Genomic DNA, 21163 nt, shown 5'->3' on the forward strand with positions numbered 1-21163 from the left:
TAAAACAGCAGAAAACTTTGCTATATATTTTGATTTCTAAAACAATTATTATTTTCATAGGAAAGATCAAAATGAAAGCTAAGAATAGCCAGGAACTAGATTAGGGTTCTATTTCCAATCAGGGCACACGCCTGGGTTTCAGGCTCAATCCCCAGTCGGGGGAGTATAAGAGGCAGCCAATCAATGATTCTCTTTCATCATTCTCTCATAATAGGGAGAAGAAAAATTTTGTGAATAAGAGAAAAATGAAGGACACCCCAAGTGCCCTTTTATTTCTGATCTCTAGCAATCTTAGAAGTGTTTGATGTTTCTATCTCTCTCCCTTCCTCTCTGAAATCAATAAAAAAATATATTTAAAAAAAAAACAAACATGTACCAAACAATTCTAGATTATTATTAGAGAACCTTAAAGGTAACATTTCAGTGACATTTAACTGCTAAAGTTTTTTGTTTTTATTATCTTACTAGAGGCCCGATGCATGAAATTCGTGCAATGGACTAGGCCCTCCAGCCCTGGCTTCGTCCAGAAGGTCATCTGGATGGTCATTCTGCTGTTCGGCCATCCAGTCTAATTAGCATATTATGCTTTTATTATAAAGATTTCAACACAGTATCAAATAATTCTGTTGCATTGGTATAGTTTACTACCTTTTTATTGCTGTTTGTTTGTCTGTTTGATTTTAAAGGCCTGATTGCCGAGGCATTTAGCCAACAGGAAAATATGAATGATTCTAGGCAGCAGTCACTGTTCTTCATCACACTTCCAGATTTACAGAAACTCTGTGCCGTCAAGATAATATTGCATAATGGGGTGGCAGATACCGAGATTAGAAGTACACAAATTAGGATGTGCAGGTAAGAATATATTTGTAACTAATGGTTTCTAAACTTTTTGAGACCTGTGAGAGCTGTTTTAGAAGTATCTTCTTTTTTTTTTTTAAATATTTTATTGATTTTTTACAGAGAGGAAGGGAGAGGGATAGAGAGTTAGAAACATCGATGAGAGAGAAACATCAATCAGCCGCCTCCTGCACACCCCCAACTGGGGATGTGCCTACAACCAAGGTACATGCCCTTGACCGGAATCGAACCCGGGACCTTTCAGTCCTCAGGCCAATGCTCTATCCACTGAGCCAAACCGGTCAGGGCTAGAAGTATCTTCTTTAAAGCAAAGTACTCAGTTTGTGTATATTATTTTAAAATAAAATTTTGTTTGGGCCAGATATATAGGATTACATTTAAAATACTTGAGATAGAATATCTCACTGTTTATAGACATTGGTGAAATAAATCAGGTTCCTCAAAACTTAGAGGTAGCAATTAATAAATACTGAGTACCTTCTGTTTATGAGGCACTTTAAGAGATACTATAAACATTTTAAATTAATATAATTTCTTAATATTCAGGTCAGTATAAGAGTATTTCTGAAGAATATTTCTCCAACAACTATTTTGAAATGTCTAACCCAATATAGTCTTTGGAAGGCAGCTAAGTTGAAGCCTCAAGTCTAACTCCCTGGTTACTGAGGACCCACCGTGTACCAGTCCTTTCAATTGTTTGAGGCACTCAAAAGACTCAGAATACATGACAAGATTCTCTCTGTAACTGAATTTCTTGGGGAGGAACAAACACTTCTAAAATTGCTAGGGGTCAGAAATAAGAAAGACACTTGGGGTGTCCTCCATTTTTCTCCTATTAACAAAACTTTTCTTCTCCCTGTTGTATATATTCCCACCCAAGTGCATCTAGGAGCTTGTACCCTTCCTGCTAGTATGTAGTTTGATACCTGCTGAGCAGTTATCTATGACCCATTTGGGGAACAAATAGGTAGAAAACTGTCTGCAAGATTTTCTCACGTTTGCTCTCAAATGGAATGAGGCCATGCCCATAGAGTGGGATGTTTTTACTCATCCTCCCAGTAACTGAGAAATTCAGACAAAGGCAGGCCTTGTAAAAGCAAGTACCTGCTGTACCCAGGTTCTGACATCAAAGATGAGACTGGGTTTTTTGAGATAACCCCTCCCCAACACACACTCACTCATGGTTTTTTAAATTGGTTTCCTAGATGATTAGTAATTTGGAAAATTATATTTTCAACTCTTCCTTTTTGTGTTTTCCCACCTTTTCCTTGACCTTTGAAAACAAAATTATTGATAATTTCAATTGTAGCAATTTTTGTTTTAAGTTTATTTGGCTGTTAAATGCTAAACTAAAATCACTAATGTCATCTGACTTGGACAAAATTTTCATTTTTGCAGGAAAAGAATCTAGTTCTAACGTTGAACTAGTTGATAAATTCACTGATAGTTGAGTCCTTAAACTGTTGCCCCTGTTCCCCCAACCACCACTTAAAAAAACAAAGGAAAATGGAAGAAACGGAAGTTAAAAGAGCTGGATTCTTCAGTGTTAAGACTTCTTTAAGTCTACACTTACGATAGAAATGGGGTTTTAAAAGGGGAATTCATATTCACAGATGAAAGAGGTTAAGAAACTCAGATGCAGGGACAAATTTACAAATTAATATCAATATCTGTAACTTAAAATTCCCTTAATTCAAGTCTTGGCTGAGTGCCTACAGTGTTCAAGGTAATGCTAAGTGTGGGGAGAGATACAGAAATCTATAACACAATCTTTGCCTGGAAGAGACTTAAACTCGTAATTGGAGCTAAGTGATTTTAAAATGTTCCGTTAAAGGAAAAAACAGATAGTGAGTAAGTCCACTTCAAAATGAATAATTTTATCTCCACAGGCAGTTGCTGTTTTTGCACCAAGATATTCTTGTATCACCTGTGCCTGGAATATTTAGCCAAATTTGGGTGGTGATGGCGGTTAGTATTTTAACATTTTATAAAGTATTCTTACTAATTATTTGGGGCAATATTGATAAATAGTAATTCAGGTACTAATTATAGCTCAAATTGAAGATAGTTTATGAAGACTAATTATAGTGTTTTGAAGTTTGAAGCATAGCAGACTTTAACATTGATATATCTGACATTCAAAATCTATTTTTGTGGTTCTAATTTCATATTTAGTTTTTTGTGTCATAAATGTTAAGATGAAGACTACGAATGATGATTAATATGTTACTGCAACATTTTTAATGATATAATCCTTTTCATATTTTATTCTTTAGAATTCCACTTAATATAAAGGAAGAAGTTTCTCATTCCATCAAATCTCCAATTGTTTTTAAATAATTTAGATCAACATTTTTTTTTTCATTTGGAAAATTACCAAAAAAAATTTATACTTAGTAAAATTAGAACAAGAAACATTTCCCTGTGCTGTATATAACTAGGAATTATAATGAAGGGTCAGAATTCTGTATAAAAATCATACCATCCTAAGATTTTTGTCAAATATCTTTCTGGAAATGATCTTATTCTGAGATTTTAAGTTCCCAGAATTTATTGAAATCAACATTTATTAACAGTGCTGATAAACCATACAAAATTATCAGTTCTTTTATTTTCCTTCTAGGTTATATTGTTATATGTTCATTTTTTCCCCCCTCTCATCCTTAATATCATTTTTAAGAAAGACAAGCTGTTGGTATACAACTAGACACTCATACCTCTTAATTGTGTGTTTTTTTTCTACCTGGAAATTTTATGGAATAAGGAAGAGATTGTTCTTTAGCTTTCTAGTAAATTCAAATATCTAATCTTAGAATAGCCACCTAAAACTGTTTTGCTTTATTGCAAATATATTACATGCTATAAAAAAATTTACAACATTATTTAAAAAGGAATTATTATGCATACTATTTTAAAGCTTGCCTTTCATTTTCCCTTTAAAAGCCTCTCCTGGATACTGTTCTGTCAACACATGTATCTTTCTCAATTTTAAGGTTGTGAAATATTTCATTGTATGGCTATAAAATAATTTATGCATATCTGAGTTTCTAGTTTTGTGCTATTACAAACAGTGCTTCGGAAAGCATTACTGAAATTATATAATTTTCGTTTGGTAGTTTCTATGGATTAAATTCTTAGAAGAGGGATGGCAGCCCATTTTAACTGTAATCTAGATACTGCAAAATTGCTACCTGAACAGTTCTTCTAGATTACATTTTTAACAAATGATGTATGAAAAAACCTATAGTTCTACATCCTCACAAATACTGGATATGCTCAACCTTTATACCTGCCAATCTTTTAGCTTACAAATAATATCTTCTTTTTTTAAAAAAATATATTTTATTGATTTTTTTACAGAGAGGGATAGAGAGTTAGAAACATCGATGAGAGAGAAACATCAATTCAGCTGCTTCCTGCACACTCCCTACTGGGGATGTGCCTGCAACCAAGGTACATGCCCTTGACTGGAATCGAACCTGGGACCCTCAGTCCACAGGCCAACGCTCTATCCACTGAGCCAAACTGGTCAGGGCAATAATATCTTCTTTTTATTTGTATTTATTTCATTGGTGAGTTGAAGCGCCTTGGCGTTTTGAACTTTCTCTGATCTTCCACTATGTCCATTTTCCTTCTTAAGATATAATAACTTACTGTATATTATGAAAGATGTTAAATATTTATTGGCCTCTTTCTTCTTATGGTTTCTGGTTCATGTCACGCCCAGAAAGGCTTTCCTCATTTTGAGAATGTATCCACAGATTCTATTTCAGGGAGAGATTGGTCATCACTTGCTTCTCCAAGGCATAAAAGCTATCAGGATGATGGCCTGATTCTGTGCTCTCTGCTGTGTAACATTTAAAGTCTTTTATGTATTGCTTTATTTAATATATGTTAAGTCATCTTTATAAATGTGGATTTTTGTTATAGATACCATTTTATAAAGCTGGAAAACTTAATGCCTATATTGAAAAATATGGAGCTAAGGTACGTTTTTTTTAAAGATAATAATTTCAGATGCTGTTTATATTGATTTTGTATTCAACTTCTTTTATAAGCCAACAAAAATTGGAGTATCTTTCTCATAATTTGTTGCTATGCATGTGAAAGAGCTGAACAGTTTTTTTCTCAAGCGATTAATTTGTGCACAGTTAGTAGAGACAGAGGGGAAGAGGATTATTTTTTTTGTTGAGTACTTTCTTGCAGGCATTTTACATGGCATAATCTTATTTAGCATATATAACTTCCAAGAACTGAATATTCCCATTTTAAAGATGAAGAAAATGAAACCCAGAGAAACAAAAATATTATAAGCAGAGGCACAAAACAATATAAATTGTATTCTACATGGTAATGAATTTCTGGATCTTAGCAAGGAAAATATAAATACATGGGTTGAGCACCTCTTGTGTCTCAGTTACTCAGACCATGGAGACTTGGCTAGAGCTCACTTCATGTTTCTGCATGTTTCTCTGAGGCGCACTGTGTTCTGGATTATTCCAGCAGGCTGATCAACTGGGGTTTGGGATAATGAGGTTTCTGGTCAACTCCAAGATTAGATACTTTCTTTAGGTTCTAGGAGGATTATAACGTCTTAACAATACCCGAAGGTGCTTTGCAACTCCATAAGAAATCTCTGAAGAACCCGGAAGCTGGTTTCAGCTGTCAGTCACAATCTATGGGAAAGCTGTATTCTTTAATCTTTTGGCTAAGACACATCTGAACTATGAGAACCATATTTACGGTATATCATTTACCTAGAACTAGAAACTAGGTCTTCAGGGATCCCTACAAAACTCTGTCCTTTATTGTGGAAATGTCTCATGGTTTTGTGGGGACTCCTTTGCTGTCTTACTGTCACACTCTTGGGGGAATTTAATACTTTTATTAATATATTGACTTAAAGGTAAACATTATGTTGTTTTTTGACAAATGTGTTACAAAAATAATAGATACAATACGATTTTAGAAATGAATAATAAGGATCAAAACAGTTATTTTTAGCACAAGAATATATAGCATTTCAGTATCGATTTAGTAAAAGAATATTTATACCAACTATCATCATTTTATATATATATATCTTAATATTATAAGAAAAAAGGAAAAATTAATAAACACATCTCCCATAGTCTTTATACACTAATAAAAAAAAAACACTTTTTGATAAATATTCTTCTAGTCTTGTAATTTACACCTTTGACTTTATCACTGCAAGTTGTCCAATGTCAAAATATTTAAAATCTTTTTGTTTATACTCTTATCCTTTTTCCATGAATCCCAATTCCTCATTGTTACTAAGTAAACTTACTTAGGCCCCTTCACCAGATTTCCAGATCCCAGATGCCTCGATATTCATGAGCTTTCTTCCAGCCTGACTTTCCTCTCCTCTTGGGCCTTTGTGATTTTGCTCAACTTTTCTTTTTATGGATACTTTCTGCATAATAGTAATTATAGTCAGCAGATATTTATTGAACACCTAGCATATCCTGAGCACTCTACCTGTTTCTGGAATTAAAGCTGTGAGCCACATAAACTCCCTGCTCAGAAATCTTATAGTAGGAAAAAACTTCCTCCTTTTTAAGTTTTTGGAGTTGGTGTAGAATTTTTGTTATTCCTTCTATAAATGTTTGGTAAAATTCACCAATACAGTTATCTGGGCCTAGAGCAGTGATGGCGAACCTATGACACGCGAACTCATTTTTTTGGTTGATTTTTCTTTGTTAAATGGCATTTAAATATATAAAATAAATATCAAAAATATAAGTCTTTGTTTTACTATGGTTGCAAATATCAAAAAATTTCTATATGTGACACGGCACCAGAGTTAAGTTAGGGTTTTTCAAAATGCTGACACGCCGAGCTCAAAAGGTTTGCCATCACTGGCCTAGAGTTTTCCTTAATAGAAGGTTTAAAACTATAATTTCAATTTCTTTAGTAGATAATAGAGTATTTAAGTTGTCTGTTTCAAGGAATATGTCCATTTCATCTAAGTTGTTGCTTTTATTGCCATAAACTTACATATAATATTTCCTTATTTTCCTTTGCTATAGAGTCTGTAGTGATGTCACCTCTCTCATTCTATATATGATAATATGTGTTTTTAAATTTTTTTCTCCCTGACCAGTCTTGCTAAAGGCTTAACAGTCTTATTGATCTCAAAGAACATCTTTTGGTTTTATTGATTTTTCTCCATTGTTTTACTCTTTTGCTTTTCAATGATTTTTCATTATGGTCTTTATTATTTTCTTATGCTTATTTTGGGTTTAGTTTGCTCTTTTTCTAGTTTCTTATGGTGGAAGCTGAATTCACTGGTTTGAGAACTTTTTCTTTCCCAATATAGACACATTTATTTGCTATAAATGTCCTTGTAAGCATGTTTTGTTTTTATTTTCCTCAGTTCAAAATACTTTCTAATTCCCCTTTGATTTCTTCTTTGATCTATGGATAGATTAGAAGTTTGTTATGTAGTTTCCACATATTTGGGGATTTTCCAGGGATCTTTCTGTTACTGCTTTCTAATTTAGTTGTGACTAGAGAACACATTTTGTATAACTTGAATTTTTTAGAATTTATTAAGACATGATAATTGGGTCATGTTAGTTGACAGTTTTAAGGTACTATATTCTCACTTATTTTCTGTCTACCTACTATATCAGTTACTGAGAAAATGTGATAAAGAATTTGCCCCGGACTATAGCTGAAGTGATCAGTAATACCATCTGTGCCCTGGAAGGCATCCAGGTCACCAGTCAAGATGTTTATGAATGATAGAATTGGCCTAGACTTCCTCCTTGCCTGTCACTGCTGAATGTGAGCTGGTATATCCTGCTGTATCTGGGTTAAGACCTCGGGCCAAGGGGAAGTCAACACAGAATCAAGGAGAAAGCCATTTGGCTTTGTAAGGTAGATCCTGATAGTTACGGGATTTGTTCACTGCTTGGGTCCTGGACCCTGGGGGCATGTGTGAAGTCAAAGCTGCAGGTTGGAGTCCTGTTGATAGTAGCCTTAATTAAATGATCTGTGAGACAATTGAACAGATTTGGTCCTGTTCCTCACCAACAGATTAATTATTTACATCCTGAGAGAATTTACCCGAAGCCAAAATAGTATGAAAACGAGGGTGGATAATATTGGGAGACAGTTCTCCTTGGCGCTAACACTTTTTTGCATGTCTTGGTAGTAGAGGCAGTGGCAGCATTTTCTTCTGAACTGTATTTGCACAGATGTTTGTAGAGCAAACAGCCTTGATTCTGTCCCCAGCCCTGGTCTCAGAGTCTATTCTCTGTACAGAGTCTGTTCTCTGTACAGCTCTCTCATCACCAACTCTTTGCCCCCAAAGCTTGCCTTCCCTTTTCACCCTGGACTCTCAACTCTGGCTCTGCAACTCTCAACTCTGGCTCCTCCAGGGCTGCCCCCCATGCACAAAGCCTGGAAACCGTCTTCGGTCAATATGTTGGGGTGATCATAGGTTCCCGTCTCTGAGGAACTGCTTTTGTTTGTTGCTTGATATCCAATGTCCTGTAAACCATTGTTTCATAGAGCCTGCCCCATTTTGTACTTTGTCTCAAGTGGGAGGATAAATCTGCATCCTATTATTCCCCTTGATCAGAAGTTCTAATTTTTAAAAATTCTCTACAAGGAAAGATTCTTTGCTGGTACCCATGTAAGTATTTCGTTGTTTTCTGGTGTTGAACTAGAGTGAACAATTATGAAAAATGTTACAATGTAGTTCTGGTCTGGTTTCTTCTGTGTATAGCAGAATACAAAGTAAAGTGTAAGGTTGTAACACAGAGGCTCTAAAAGTTTAGGTTCCTTGGGCCAGGATAAGCAGGTGGAATTGGTCTCTTATTATAATATGGCAGTAGTTGTAATTTCGGAGTGGAAATGGTTGAACACTTCTTTTAACTTTAGAACTAGATGGGATTGTGGTGACTAGAACTATCATCCAGAATAGCCCAGTTTGTTAGGTGGTGATTTAAAGACAGACATATTCTGGTAGCTTATAGGGACATACTGGTTGGTGTAATTTGCTTATATTTTATCCTTTGATCTTTTTAGGTAGAGGCACCACGAAGAGTAATTCCTGTAATTCTTCAAAACTGCCTTTCATATTCACTCACGGCCAGACTTGCTCCAGCCTGGAATAAAACTGGCCATCTCTTGGTGCAAGGTAACGCTATGTTTTTCAGCACTGTAGCTTTCTGACTACATTACTTCTACTATGTGCATATGTTTTTAATTTCAGTATATATTTAGGGAATAGTTTTTAAAACATAGCCCCAACCAAGCATTCTCAAGCAAGTCCACAACAACATAAATGTCATCTCTTTACTTTGGGATTATATCCAAAGCTTGCTGATGTTTCTTTATACAAAATGTGTTTTTTAACAAAGGAAAAGAAAATATGTTTATTATATAATACTTGATGTTTAGAAATAAATATAACTGAGGAGCCTTACTATAAAATGAACAGAATTTATCAATATTTCTGAAACCAAAAGGCTATTCTGAGTTTTGTGTTGAGGTCTGACCTTTCCTAAGCATTTTATATTAGGAAATAAATATTTGAGGGTATAATTGGGTATTTCTGTCCTTTTAATTGAAGAGATACTTTTTGAGTGGTTATATTTTCTTCTCTGAGCTGACATCAGATATTCTTTTGTATAAAACTGCATTTTAAAGCATTTTCTGTAGCTTTGATAATATCACATGAAAAGATTGTATTTATCAAGCATGATTTATAGATTATAATAATATGGCATATTCTATCCATTTTTTAAGGAAGAGAATTTCTTTCTCAGATGGGAAAGCAAAATGCTGTTGGTAAGTAAAAATGTATGTCAATAGATAAAAACATTAATCTAGTCAACAATTAAGCTGCTACAAATTGTTGAGTTGTACTCTTGGTGATTAGGTTATATTGGAGTTTAATCAGCTGTTATAATCACAATTTCACCTGGGAAAATAACTCTGGTTCAAAATATATAGCCTTCCTTATTGAGAAAAATTCACTTATCTTTATTGGAATAAAAGCTATGTTTTTTACTTCTCTACTTAAAAAAATTATGACTATAAAGGATTTAATTCTTACAGGAATTTATAATGTGTAGTTTCCAGAATTATATCATAAGAAATTCTTCAGTATTGTTGCAAATAAAAGCTTTATTTCTTATGGAAACATGATTCTTTTTCTCCTTGAAGTCTGAAAAGACACAGATGATCTAAAATAACAGTTTATGATATAGTTTAATTCTTTCAATGATATGTGTGGCTATTTGCAGTTAGACAAATTCGTAGGCAGTAGTCCAGTATAGCAGACAGGTGGAAATCCTAAGCCCAGGTAGACATTACTAATCAATCCACAGCTCTTGGATCTCATCTGTCCTCCTTGCACTAGTTTTATGTTTAAGTTGAACAGTGGTAGTCATTATACTCTAGCTATGGACAAATAGGTTCGCTCCTAAATTTAGTTTAATCCCTAAACACTATCAGGAGACTACAGCTATCAGAGATTAAAGATAACAGTTTAGGAGAACAAAATTCTTTATTTCTGTGTTAGAATTTTTTCTTTTAGTTTACTGAATGTAATATTCTACAGCAAAACTGACAAATTGGAAGGTTATAGCTCATTGGATTTTCACAAACTAAATTTACCCTTATAACCAGTTATCAAATAAAGAAACAGAACATTTACCAATACCTCACAAGCTTCCTCCTGCTTTCTTCCAGGTATTACCCCTTCCCAAGATAATAAGTATCTGACTTGTAAAGTACTTTTAATTATGAAATAGCAAGTTAGAAGCCGTGGGGCTCTATAAGATCCAGAGTATATCTGCCAGAATATTTGAGGGCATTCGTTAGTGAATGACTACTGAAGTCAGAATCATGGCATGGTACCACCTGATTTAAGAAGACAATCTCCATTTTTACATATGATAGATGTCAGACTTGTAAAAGATACTTGTTGAGTTTCCCTCTCAACTGTGAGATATCTCATTTTTCTTAATGCCACCCTGCCCTATGACATCTCCCAACACATACACACCCACATATCCACGTTGCTTCATTCAGCCTTTGTCTTCTTGTAGATGTCCCATCTGCGACTGTCAGATATAATTTGTTGATTGACTTTTACCATGTGCGAGAAAAAAGCCATTTTGAGTTTCTAACTTGAAAAATTAAGTTAAAGTAATTTCTTTTGTTACTAAAATACTTAATTTGATAGGATGGAGTAATAATTTCAGAAAATTTATAATTAAATATTTTATTTTCAGCATTAGACATCAATGTAACAGAAACTCAAGTTTGTCTAAGTATAGAAGCTTATACAATCAGACTGCCACCACCTGAGGTACCACATATTTTGATTTCCATAATTAACTTTATTTAATATATACTTATTATTATTACTAGCATGCCAGTAGGTTTTAATTTTTAACAATAAGAGTGATAAGATTTTTTATTTTCAAAATCCATATTAAATTCTTGGTATATTGATATTGTTCTAAATCTGGTTACCCAAAGAAAATATTGTCAGTTTAACACAGATCCAATCATATTATTCCCTTGCTCAAAAATCTTTTTAATGGCATTCAAGACTCCCCACAACCCTGTCCTGCCTCAGTGCCCACTTCTTGCCTCTTCTTACAACTTCAAATATTAAAAGCACTGTTTCAGCCCATAGTAAATGTAATATTCCCCCATTGGCATTCTGGTAGCTTGTGTGTGTGCACCTACTTTTTACACGGAACACTTTTTGCCTTCTTAGTTGAAGGATATGTCTTTTATTTTGCTATTTTCATAGCACCCAGTATAGAACCTTACTATTGCTAACTCAATAAGTGTGATTTGCCTTCTCCTGTGCCATTGGTTCTCAACAGGTGAAGGGGGAAATGAGTGCTTTTGTTCCTCAAATAAGACATTTTGTAATGTCTTGAGACAATTTTGGTTATCACAAAGGGGAAGAGGTGTGTTGCTACTGACATTTAGTGGATAGAAGCCAGAGATACTGCTAAATATCCTACAGTGCACAGCGCACAGGACACAACCCCACAGCTGCCACCACAAAGAGTTATCCAGTCTAAAGTGTCAAGAGTGTCCGGGCTGAGAAACCCCAGGCATGGGATAGATGACTCTGCCTTTGCTTGGAGCACCCCAGTTGGCTACATATGCTGCTAATCCTTTAAGAGCCAGTTCAAATGCTTCTCCATTCACTTTTCTGTTTAACTTTTTTATTACGAAGAACAAATCAAAGAGGAATAGGATCTACTTTCTGATCCTCAAGAATTATGTGAGCCGGTAGGGAAGCTGACTTGCATATAAATAAATAACTGGAATGGCCTGCATGGTGTTAACACATTGCGTACCACATAGAAATCTCTAAGACATACGCCAGGGACCGCACATTTTTGGGCAAACTGCACATTATTTAAATCATCATAATGCACTTTAGGTGTTGTTTTTCAATAATTATAACATTTTTGTTTACAAAAACAATTAAAGTTCCTAGTACTTTTTTAACGTATGGTACTGCGTAAAACATTTTCCTCTATGAAGAGGGACCAAACAAAATTAACATAAGTATCTAGATTCGCTCCTTCTTCCATGGGCATGAAAAACGAGAACACTCGTGAGCGGTCCTTAACAGATGGCGCGCGAAACACGCGAAAACTCCTGAGCGGTAGGAAATGTGTTAATATCTTGTGCTGATGAGAAACCATAAGCCTCCAAACCCAGTGTGCTCTCCACCCTCTTTTAAATCTTCATGCCATTCTACACCATGCTCACATACTTACTTGTATTTCTAGAGTTATACTCCTCATATATTCCCTATAAGCTTCTTGAGGACTAATTATTGTACCTTATCTGCCCTTTGATTTCTTACAGACGATACTTCTGTTTTAAATATTTGAGATTTGAACCAATTAGAGATTGACAAAGAAGAGTAAGACATAGAGATCAATACACCACCTTTATGAATAGGATGAGAATGTAACTTATCCAAAATGGACACTTTTGAGAGTGAAAGGGACACTTGCCTAATCGGATATAGTCCAACATGTATCAACTACGATATGTTAAAAATAAAATCACATTAATTAAAAATGGGTGGTTAACGAAGGACTTGTATGCATCCATATAACCATAACTAATGGACATAAGACACTGGGGGGTAAGGGAGGGTAGGGGCTTCTCAAGGGTGGGGGGGAAAAAAGGACACTTATGTAATACCCTTTGTAATACTTTTAGCTAAAAATAAAAAAAATAAATAAAATGATATGATAAGGAAAAAAAAAAAATAAAAAAAAAATGGGTGGTTAAGAGTTTATGGTACATAAAAGAACAATTCCTGAACCAGGAGTCTTAAAGCCAACAGTGAAATGAAGCTCAGAGGTGTGTTGTTCCAGGACAGTTTACATAGAAAATTTGTTAACACCATTTTGGAAAACAGTTTAAGTTTCACTTATGGTTTCTTGAGGCATTTACAAAAAGTAATCTAAGTTAAATTTTGCTTGCATTGCAGGATAAGCTAGATTAAGTTTTGCTTATGTGCCTTAATTGATTTTGCCTGCGTAAAGAATTTTCAGGTTTGGTCTCCATTTTATTTAGTTTAACAGACATATGGTCACACTATTTATTACTGAAGAAGAGAAGAAGCTATTGGGGAATGTGGCCTATCTGAACCTAGAAGTAGGTAGATTGACCCACCCATGAATGACAGTGGTGGAAATCCACAGGCTGCCTTGGGAGATCAGGCACCAGTCCCAGAATGACAGAGAGAATACACAACACCACTTTTTGCCAGCAGGCCAGCTCCCAAGAGGAAGAGGAAAGAGTTGTCCTACTTTTAAGTCACCTCATCTGTGCTAGAGAGGAATGAATGAGGGGCACAGCGACATCAGGGTAGCAGAGCTTTTTTCAACATGGGAGCAAACAAGAAATCAGAAGATGTTCTTCTCTTTCCTACTAACACTATACACTCAATACATATTTGTTTAGTTCATTTAAATTAAGTTCCTAAATAATAGTTTGTCATCAGTGCCTCTAAATCTCACCTTTCTTATACTTTTGATAGGGCATTTTCACAACCTGACTACTATAACAATTCATACTTATCTATGAAACAGTACAGAATAGGAGTTTTCATTGGGAGTTAAGAAGGAAAGTAGTAAAGCTCTTGCTATACTGTATAGAGAAGAGACCGGGTGAGCTGAAACATCAGTTACATCATGGAACGTGGTTGGTACAATGTAACTGAAGCCTTTAAAATTACTTTATAACTGTGTGTGTGTATGTGTGTGTGTGTGTGTGTGTGTCTAACAAATACAGTATGTCTTTTTTTGTCAAATGCTTTTGAGGACTTACGGATTAAAATCTTATTTCTATTGAAAGCTAAAAGAATTTGATATTTCTCAAAGCATTATAAAGGACTTTGATACTCACAAGAATGGTGTCATTGAGGGCCATTCAATTTTAAGCAACTGGTGCTACGTTTTGCCAAGGTGAGATTTCAATTTCTATTAACTAGGGGAGGTTAAATATACCATTTTTTTTCTAATTTTGCTTCAACATTGAGATGTGCAAAAGTATAAATCATTTTGTGAACTTCTGAAACTGAATTATAACTTTAAAAAACATAGTGCAGCAATATTGTCAGATTTACAGAAACTGTGAACTTCCTCTATCAGATTATGAAAATAAATTTATTATACATTAAATGTAAAATATACATTTATTATACATATTTATTAGATCAATTTTTAAGTAAATTTCTAGGTCTCATGAGATTACAACTATTATAATCTTAAAACTTTATAAACTAATAATGATTCATTATCATTTGATATGAGCTAAATTTTAAGATTATACTATATTCAGTAAAATATGACTTGTTAATATAAATAGGACTCTTGGGATGAAATTTTAACTTGCTTTACAAAAAAAAAGAACTTTAGCAAGCATATGCATAATAATTTAATCATTCAGGAAAGGATACAGATTAGATGGGAAACATAGATTTGACTCTGATTCATTCAACTCTTAAACTTTTCCCTAAAGTATAACAGTTACCAGGAATATCTATGTGTGGCAATATTAGTCATTATTTTGTCTTTATAACTGGCACATTGTTTGCATCAATTCAATTATTATTAACAATTCTAGTTGTTAAGATTTAATACAGTATGTGTTTGGAACTAGGAACAAATGATTAGTTTATTACTTATGTGTAGATAATTGTTAAATTGTTTTTTTGTTTGTTTTAAAATATATTTTATTGATTTTTTACAGAGAGGAAGGGAGAGGGATAGAGAGTTAGAAACATCGATGAGAGAGAAACATCGATCAGCTGCCTCCTGCACACCTCCTACTGGGGATGTGCCCACAACCAAGGTACATGCCCTTGACCGGAATCAAACCTGGGACCTTTCAGTCCGCAGGCCGATGCTCCATCCACTGAGCCAAACTGGTTAGGGCTGTTAAATCGTTTTTAATGCTTTCTAAATCTCATAGTTAACATATCTAAGCACTGGCTCATGATATTTTACCAAACTCTTATTTTTCATAGTATGAAAATGGGGAAGATATTAAGTATTCGTCATACCACACCTCCTGACTGTCCTTTTCACTCATATAAAGATTTCCAGATGCACTGGGATGACCTGGTAAGGAATAAAAATATATATTATGTAGGAAGTTACTTGATTTTACTTATAATTTAACCTAACTTTAGCTGTCTCTCAAGAGAATTTCAGCTTTGTTCTTAATTTTTAGTATGGCTACAAACTTCCAGAAGATGGTGGAAATATTAAAATATACTGCAACATCTACTTCAAAATGATAGGAGAAAGGATCTTTACATATCCTTTACATACCACCCTTAATGGGTGCTCTCTGCCCACCTTGTGACCCAGTCTCTCTCCTGCCCTGATAACATTTTCAACCTTCTCTAAATGTAACTACTTTCCTTTCTACTTTTTATCTGCATGAGTATTTTGATTTTCTTCCCATTTTTACTTGAGAATTAGTTTAATAATGATATTTCTCCCCTTAAACTCTTCTGCAACAATTAGACAGGAAAGAAACTTTACAGTAGATAGAAGGAAAAAATGTTTATTTGATTTCTAGTACAAAGTAAGAAAAAAGTCATGAGTCTCCTTAGCCAAGGGCTCCCTCCAGTGGCACTTTGGATATAACTGAAAGGGTGGAAGTAGAATTAGTTTAACAAAGAATTTTATTTTTGAAAGATTGCTTTACAGGCAAAATTTAGAGGATTTGACTTGCACTTAATGCACCCCATTGATTTAACAAAATATCTTAACATTATTTTTTAAAATCTACACACAAAGGAGTGCAAGTGCTCTGGTGAATCTCTTTAGTCTTAACGCGGATCTCCTGGGCCTTTGTATTCTGACGAGCTGGAGTTTCAAAATGAAGAGAGAAGAGCCATAATGTTCTTTCTGTATTTTGTTTCCTAACCGAAATCTTAATATAAAATTAAAGATCACAGATATCCATTATTCCCTTTCATTAGATGCGAAGTCATTATTCTGAATCTTCAGAATATCTTTCATCAGAAAATTAACTGCTTTTTTCAAAGAACAGCTTTTAGAGCTTAAATGAAATCTGTTTTGTTTCTTTGTCCTGAGTCTTCACTGCTTTCTGGAGCTGCATCCTGTTTATTGTTTACTATAAATACTTATTTTAAATCCATAAAGGTCATAGTGTCTTCCTTATGAATCATTTCTAGAATGTCTTAGTTTGCCACCCTGTAAGGGAAGCTGTGTCATAAGGATCCAATGAGCTGTTTTGATTGTGGATATTAAAATAGAAGTAATTACTATCCCTGTGAGAAAACGTGCTTTTTAGCTTTGGATTATAAAGTTGGAATTATTTAGCTTGGAATAAATAAGCAATATATAAAATAGATTTAGTTGTGTGTGTCTTTTTAACAGTTACTATTTAAACTTTTTTTATTGCATAAAAATGTTCCATTGTTCTTTAACATTGTTCACATACCCTCTCAGTTGCATCAGAAGTCAGCCCATACAGTTCTTTCCAAGGGTAGATTTGGAAGATGTGTTGAAAAGTTTTCTTTCAGATTTAAAATCTAAACTGCCCCATATATGTGGGTTTCCCATAAAGATGACAACGAAACCGTGCTACTCCACACAAGAACTAACTAAACCAAGTATACAGGTAAGACATTCGTGCCCTCTCAAGTTCTCTGAGACATACTATGCACCTGTCTTACTCGATCTCTTGCCTTCTCCGGTGAACCACCTAATCCGTTGTGATATAATTATTTTTCTTTCAGGTCACTGTTTCTCTAATACTATTTACTATGATTATACTTAACCATTTGTCACTGCCATTTGTTGTTATTGTATTTAATGTGCTATTATTTTATACACTGAGTGGCCAGATTATTATGACCACCTGAAATTTGTAGGCAAATTAGCTATCATTATGCGCTGAAGTTGCTAGAGGGCCAGACCATTATAAATAGGGAAGCAGGTTGTTTACCACGACAGTAGAAGTGATTTTTTTTCTGAAGATACGGGTAAACAACTCGATTTAACAGCCTTTGAATGTGGGATATATTTGAACGTGAGTGGCCAGATTATTATGATCACCCCATCAGTACTTTGTTGGGCCACCTTTTGCCTTCAATACTGCAGCGATTCTTCTTGGCATTGACTCCACGAGATGTTGAAAGGTGATGCGAGGAATCTCACACCATGCCTGATGAATAGCACTGTCCAGTTCTGTGAGATTTGATGGTTGTGGAACCAGCTGTCTGATGGCTCTTTTAACTTTGTCCCACAAATGCTCAATTGGATTGAGATCTGGTGATTGTGCCACCTAAGCAAGGTAAAGTCTCCCTCATGTTCTTGAAACCACTCCTGCACAATACGAGCACCATGGCATGGTGCATTATCTTGTTGGAAGAAGCCATTTCCATTGGGATACGCCATCAACATGGTAGGATGAACCTGATCAGCAATGATACTTAGGTATGTTGTGCTATTCAGATGTTGTTCCACACGAATTAAAGGGCCTAAATCATGCCAGGAAAACATGCACCAAACCATAACACTGCCCCCACCAGCTTGAAGGGTTGTACTCATGCATGTGGGGTGCATGCTTTCATGCTGTTTCCATCAAATTCTCACTCTGCCATCTGCATGATGCAACTGGAAATGTGATTCATCGGACCACATGACTTTTTTCCAATGCTCGACTGTCCAATCCTTGTGTTCCTGTGCGAATTGGAGACGTTTTGTCTTGGTAACTACAGACAGCAAAGGTGTTCGAACAGGCCTTCGGCTTCCATATCCCATACGATGCAGTGTACGGCTAATTTGCCTACAAACATCAGGTTGTCATAATAATCTGGCCACTCAGTGTATATTGTAGTGTTACTTTATATCCTTATTTTGATGGTATTTTATATCATTTCTTTTCCATTAAGGACATTATTATATTTTTACAAATTCTTAATCTGTATCCTTTCAGGAAAACAAAGTCAAGCCACCCAATCTGACCTCTAAACAAATGTTCAGGACCTCTCTGATTCAGGCCCCTTCCACAGGACCCTCCCTGGCTCAACATCCTTTATCGAGATCAGTGGCCATAGACCACAAGGTGGAGCCTTGGGTCAGCCAGCAGAATACCTGCGTGTTCTCAGCTCTGAACCTCCAGCCAGAATCTGCTCAGAGCAGAAAGAAGTCCCTCTCTGACAAGGCACCACAAGTACATTTGGAAGTACCAAAGCCCACCAGAGGAAATACTCTAGTTCAAGACACTAATTTTAGCTCCCAAAGTAACAAGGCCCCTAAATTCATACCAATTTTCAAAACTCGATCATTTCAGATGAATAAAAATGTCTTAGAGCCTGAAAACCTGAAAAGAAAACAACTTGTTACAGAATCCAAGTTGTTTTCATTTAAGACCAATGTGGTCCAGGATGACAAACTGAATTTAGATCCAGCTACAGAAAAAAGATATAATTGTAATGTTCAGATGGAAGTTAGAAATTTAAACCAGAAGACTTTTAGACCTCTGCAAGAAAAAGAAAGTATGACAAAATATCTCCCTTGTAACAAAAAATCATCAGCTGTGAGTATGAATGGAAATAAGCGATTATCTAATAGTTCAGGATTGCAGATGTCAAATAAGAGTTTAGGTACGCTAAAAAGTGCCATTGACTGCCAAGTGAATGAAAAAGAAATTTTAACAAGCAAACATATAGCACAAATTTTAGAAAAGGGACATGAGTCACTAAAAGTGAAAAGACCACACATTTTTGAATCAGACACAGAAATGGAAGGTTCCCAACTACTTCAACAATCAGTCAGTAAAACTAAAGAAGTTGATATCAGTGACCACAGACAGATAGCAGGCAGGACAGCCCACAGGCCTAACAGAAAACTATGTCAGGAATCTTCAAAACCTGCAAAGCAGCCTCATTCCAGTAATGTCCACTATGGACAATCCAGTTCTTCTATGAACCAGGTAAGAAAACAATTTTAATCTGGGGATATTTATCATATGATAGATCTTTAAAACCCCTAAATAAAGATTTAAGGGATTTTCCCAAGATCATCTAGAAACACATTGGGAAAATGTGCCCTAACTACAAGTATATACAGTTGAGTTATTAAAAATGGGATTCTTTAATCTGATTACAGATACATGACTTGGACAAATCAAAACCTAAGAAATCTCTCATCAGCCCTCAAGCTTATAACATGGATGTGAAAGCAGGAAATATCCATAAGGTAACTTAGGTGATACCTTTTGATTTATTTTCATTAAGTTATCTGAATTGGAATTGCCAAGTTTAGGTATCTCCAACCTCTTGATAAAGAGGAGTTACTTTTAAATCCCTTGAAGCCTTAAAATCAGCCTTTGTAGGTAACAGCAGCTGTTAATACAGAAGAGACCCTGAAGAGGGAGGAGGTGGAGAGAGGTCCCACTATGGGCTCTTCCTACTTTTGTGCTGGGGTCTTTGCAGACTAAGAGCCTCCAGGGTACAGCAGCAGCAGGCTGCCCAAAGATAGGAGTCCAAAACCACTAGAACATGTATCTTTGGGGACTTTTACCTAAGATGATTAAACTTAAGGGATGTTTCAAAAGTTAATCATTAAGTTAAAATTTACTCCAAAAATGTTGCAGTGCTGGCTAAGGTAAACTTGAGATTTAGCTGAGCATGCTGAGTCCACAACACTGAATTCACAAAACCTTGCATCTGGAAATTGCATTTTATTCCATCTTGCCATCTGTTCTATTCTAAGAACAAACATTACTCAAACATCTACAAACACTTTTTTGCATAGAACTATTGGAATACTTTCAATTCAAATTCTTTATGAGCAAACTAGAAAATATTTACCTCTTTATTCTTCCAAAAACTATTTATTTTTATAATTAATAGAAATTTCAGTCTGATTTGAGTTCATCAAAAGGTACTTAAGTCTATTCCTATATATTTTATCATGTGTATTTCATGTAGTTTTTGACATATTACATTTTAATGAACTCAGTACATGGTTAAGGGAAAAATGTATGTGCTGCAATGCCTTAAAATTTTTCATTTTTAAATAAATGAAATCTATTCCAGATTTCATAATTTTTAAAAGTATAATTTTCCCACTTTTGAGTTATTTAAAACCTAAAACAATTTTTTAAAATACAAAATCATTCCCATCACCTAGACAGAATAACATGAGAAAAATTACAGGGTATCATTATAGAAACTAATTTCCTTCGAATATAAAATTAATATATGCCCCTGTAAGAAATTTGAGAAATACAAAATAGTTTCAAGAAAAATTTTTTGAAAAACCGCTGTAATTCTTCTTTGCAGAGATAAACACTCTGAACAGTAGATGGACACTCGGGCACTGCTGTGCATGTGGAATTGGGCTCCGTACACAGCTGTGGGACCTCCTTTTTCACTCGACAGTTTCACTTTTCATGGTTGCATACAAGGTTCATTGTATGTGGATACATTTACCAGTCCCTGCTGATTGACACTTCAGTTTTTCCAGACTTTTCACTATAACAATGTCATGTGAATGAATAGTCTTGTTCAGATGTTTGCAAAATAACCATTTATATGATTAGTTTTGTTAATTGAAAATATTTTTATTTTGTCCTTACTACTTTTATTATTGAAATTTTCAGATCACACAAAGTACAGATAATAGTATGAAGAACCTCTAAGTACCCATCATCCAGCTTCAACCATTATTAATATTTTGTCACTGTTTCCTCTGCTTCTCACATATACTTC

At 34.8% G+C, this 21163-nt stretch overlaps 1 protein-coding gene across 1 annotated transcript; it reads left to right on the forward strand.

Moving 5' to 3' along the window:
* Nucleotides 1-721: 721 nt before the first annotated feature.
* Nucleotides 722-20834, forward strand: CUNH18orf63 (chromosome unknown C18orf63 homolog). The gene is made up of 13 exons (XM_014457609.2): nt 722-855; nt 2751-2829; nt 4792-4848; nt 8923-9034; nt 9646-9687; nt 11139-11215; nt 14257-14366; nt 15431-15527; nt 15637-15722; nt 16878-17061; nt 18382-19380; nt 19557-19646; nt 20735-20834. The coding sequence occupies exons 1-13, from the start codon at nt 722-724 to the stop codon at nt 20738-20740; spliced, it is 2073 nt and encodes a 690-aa protein (XP_014313095.1). The 3' UTR covers nt 20741-20834.
* The last annotated feature ends 329 nt before the right edge of the window (nt 20835-21163 follow it).

This window comes from Myotis lucifugus, unplaced genomic scaffold (assembly GCF_000147115.1).
Source record: "Myotis lucifugus unplaced genomic scaffold, Myoluc2.0 scaffold_82, whole genome shotgun sequence".
NCBI lineage: Eukaryota > Metazoa > Chordata > Mammalia > Chiroptera > Vespertilionidae > Myotis > Myotis lucifugus.

What these genes read in the sequence shown, in the direction of transcription:
- CUNH18orf63 (XM_014457609.2), top strand. Translation starts at nt 722, where the DNA reads ATGAATGATTCTAGGCAGCAGTCACTGTTCTTCATCACACTTCCAGAT. An exon ending in TGGCCATCTCTTGGTGCAAG is followed by an intron (nt 9,035 to 9,645) that starts GTAACGCTATGT and finishes CCATTTTTTAAG; the next exon opens with GAAGAGAATTTCTTTCTCAG. An exon ending in TCAGACTGCCACCACCTGAG is followed by an intron (nt 11,216 to 14,256) that starts GTACCACATATT and finishes TTCTATTGAAAG; the next exon opens with CTAAAAGAATTTGATATTTC.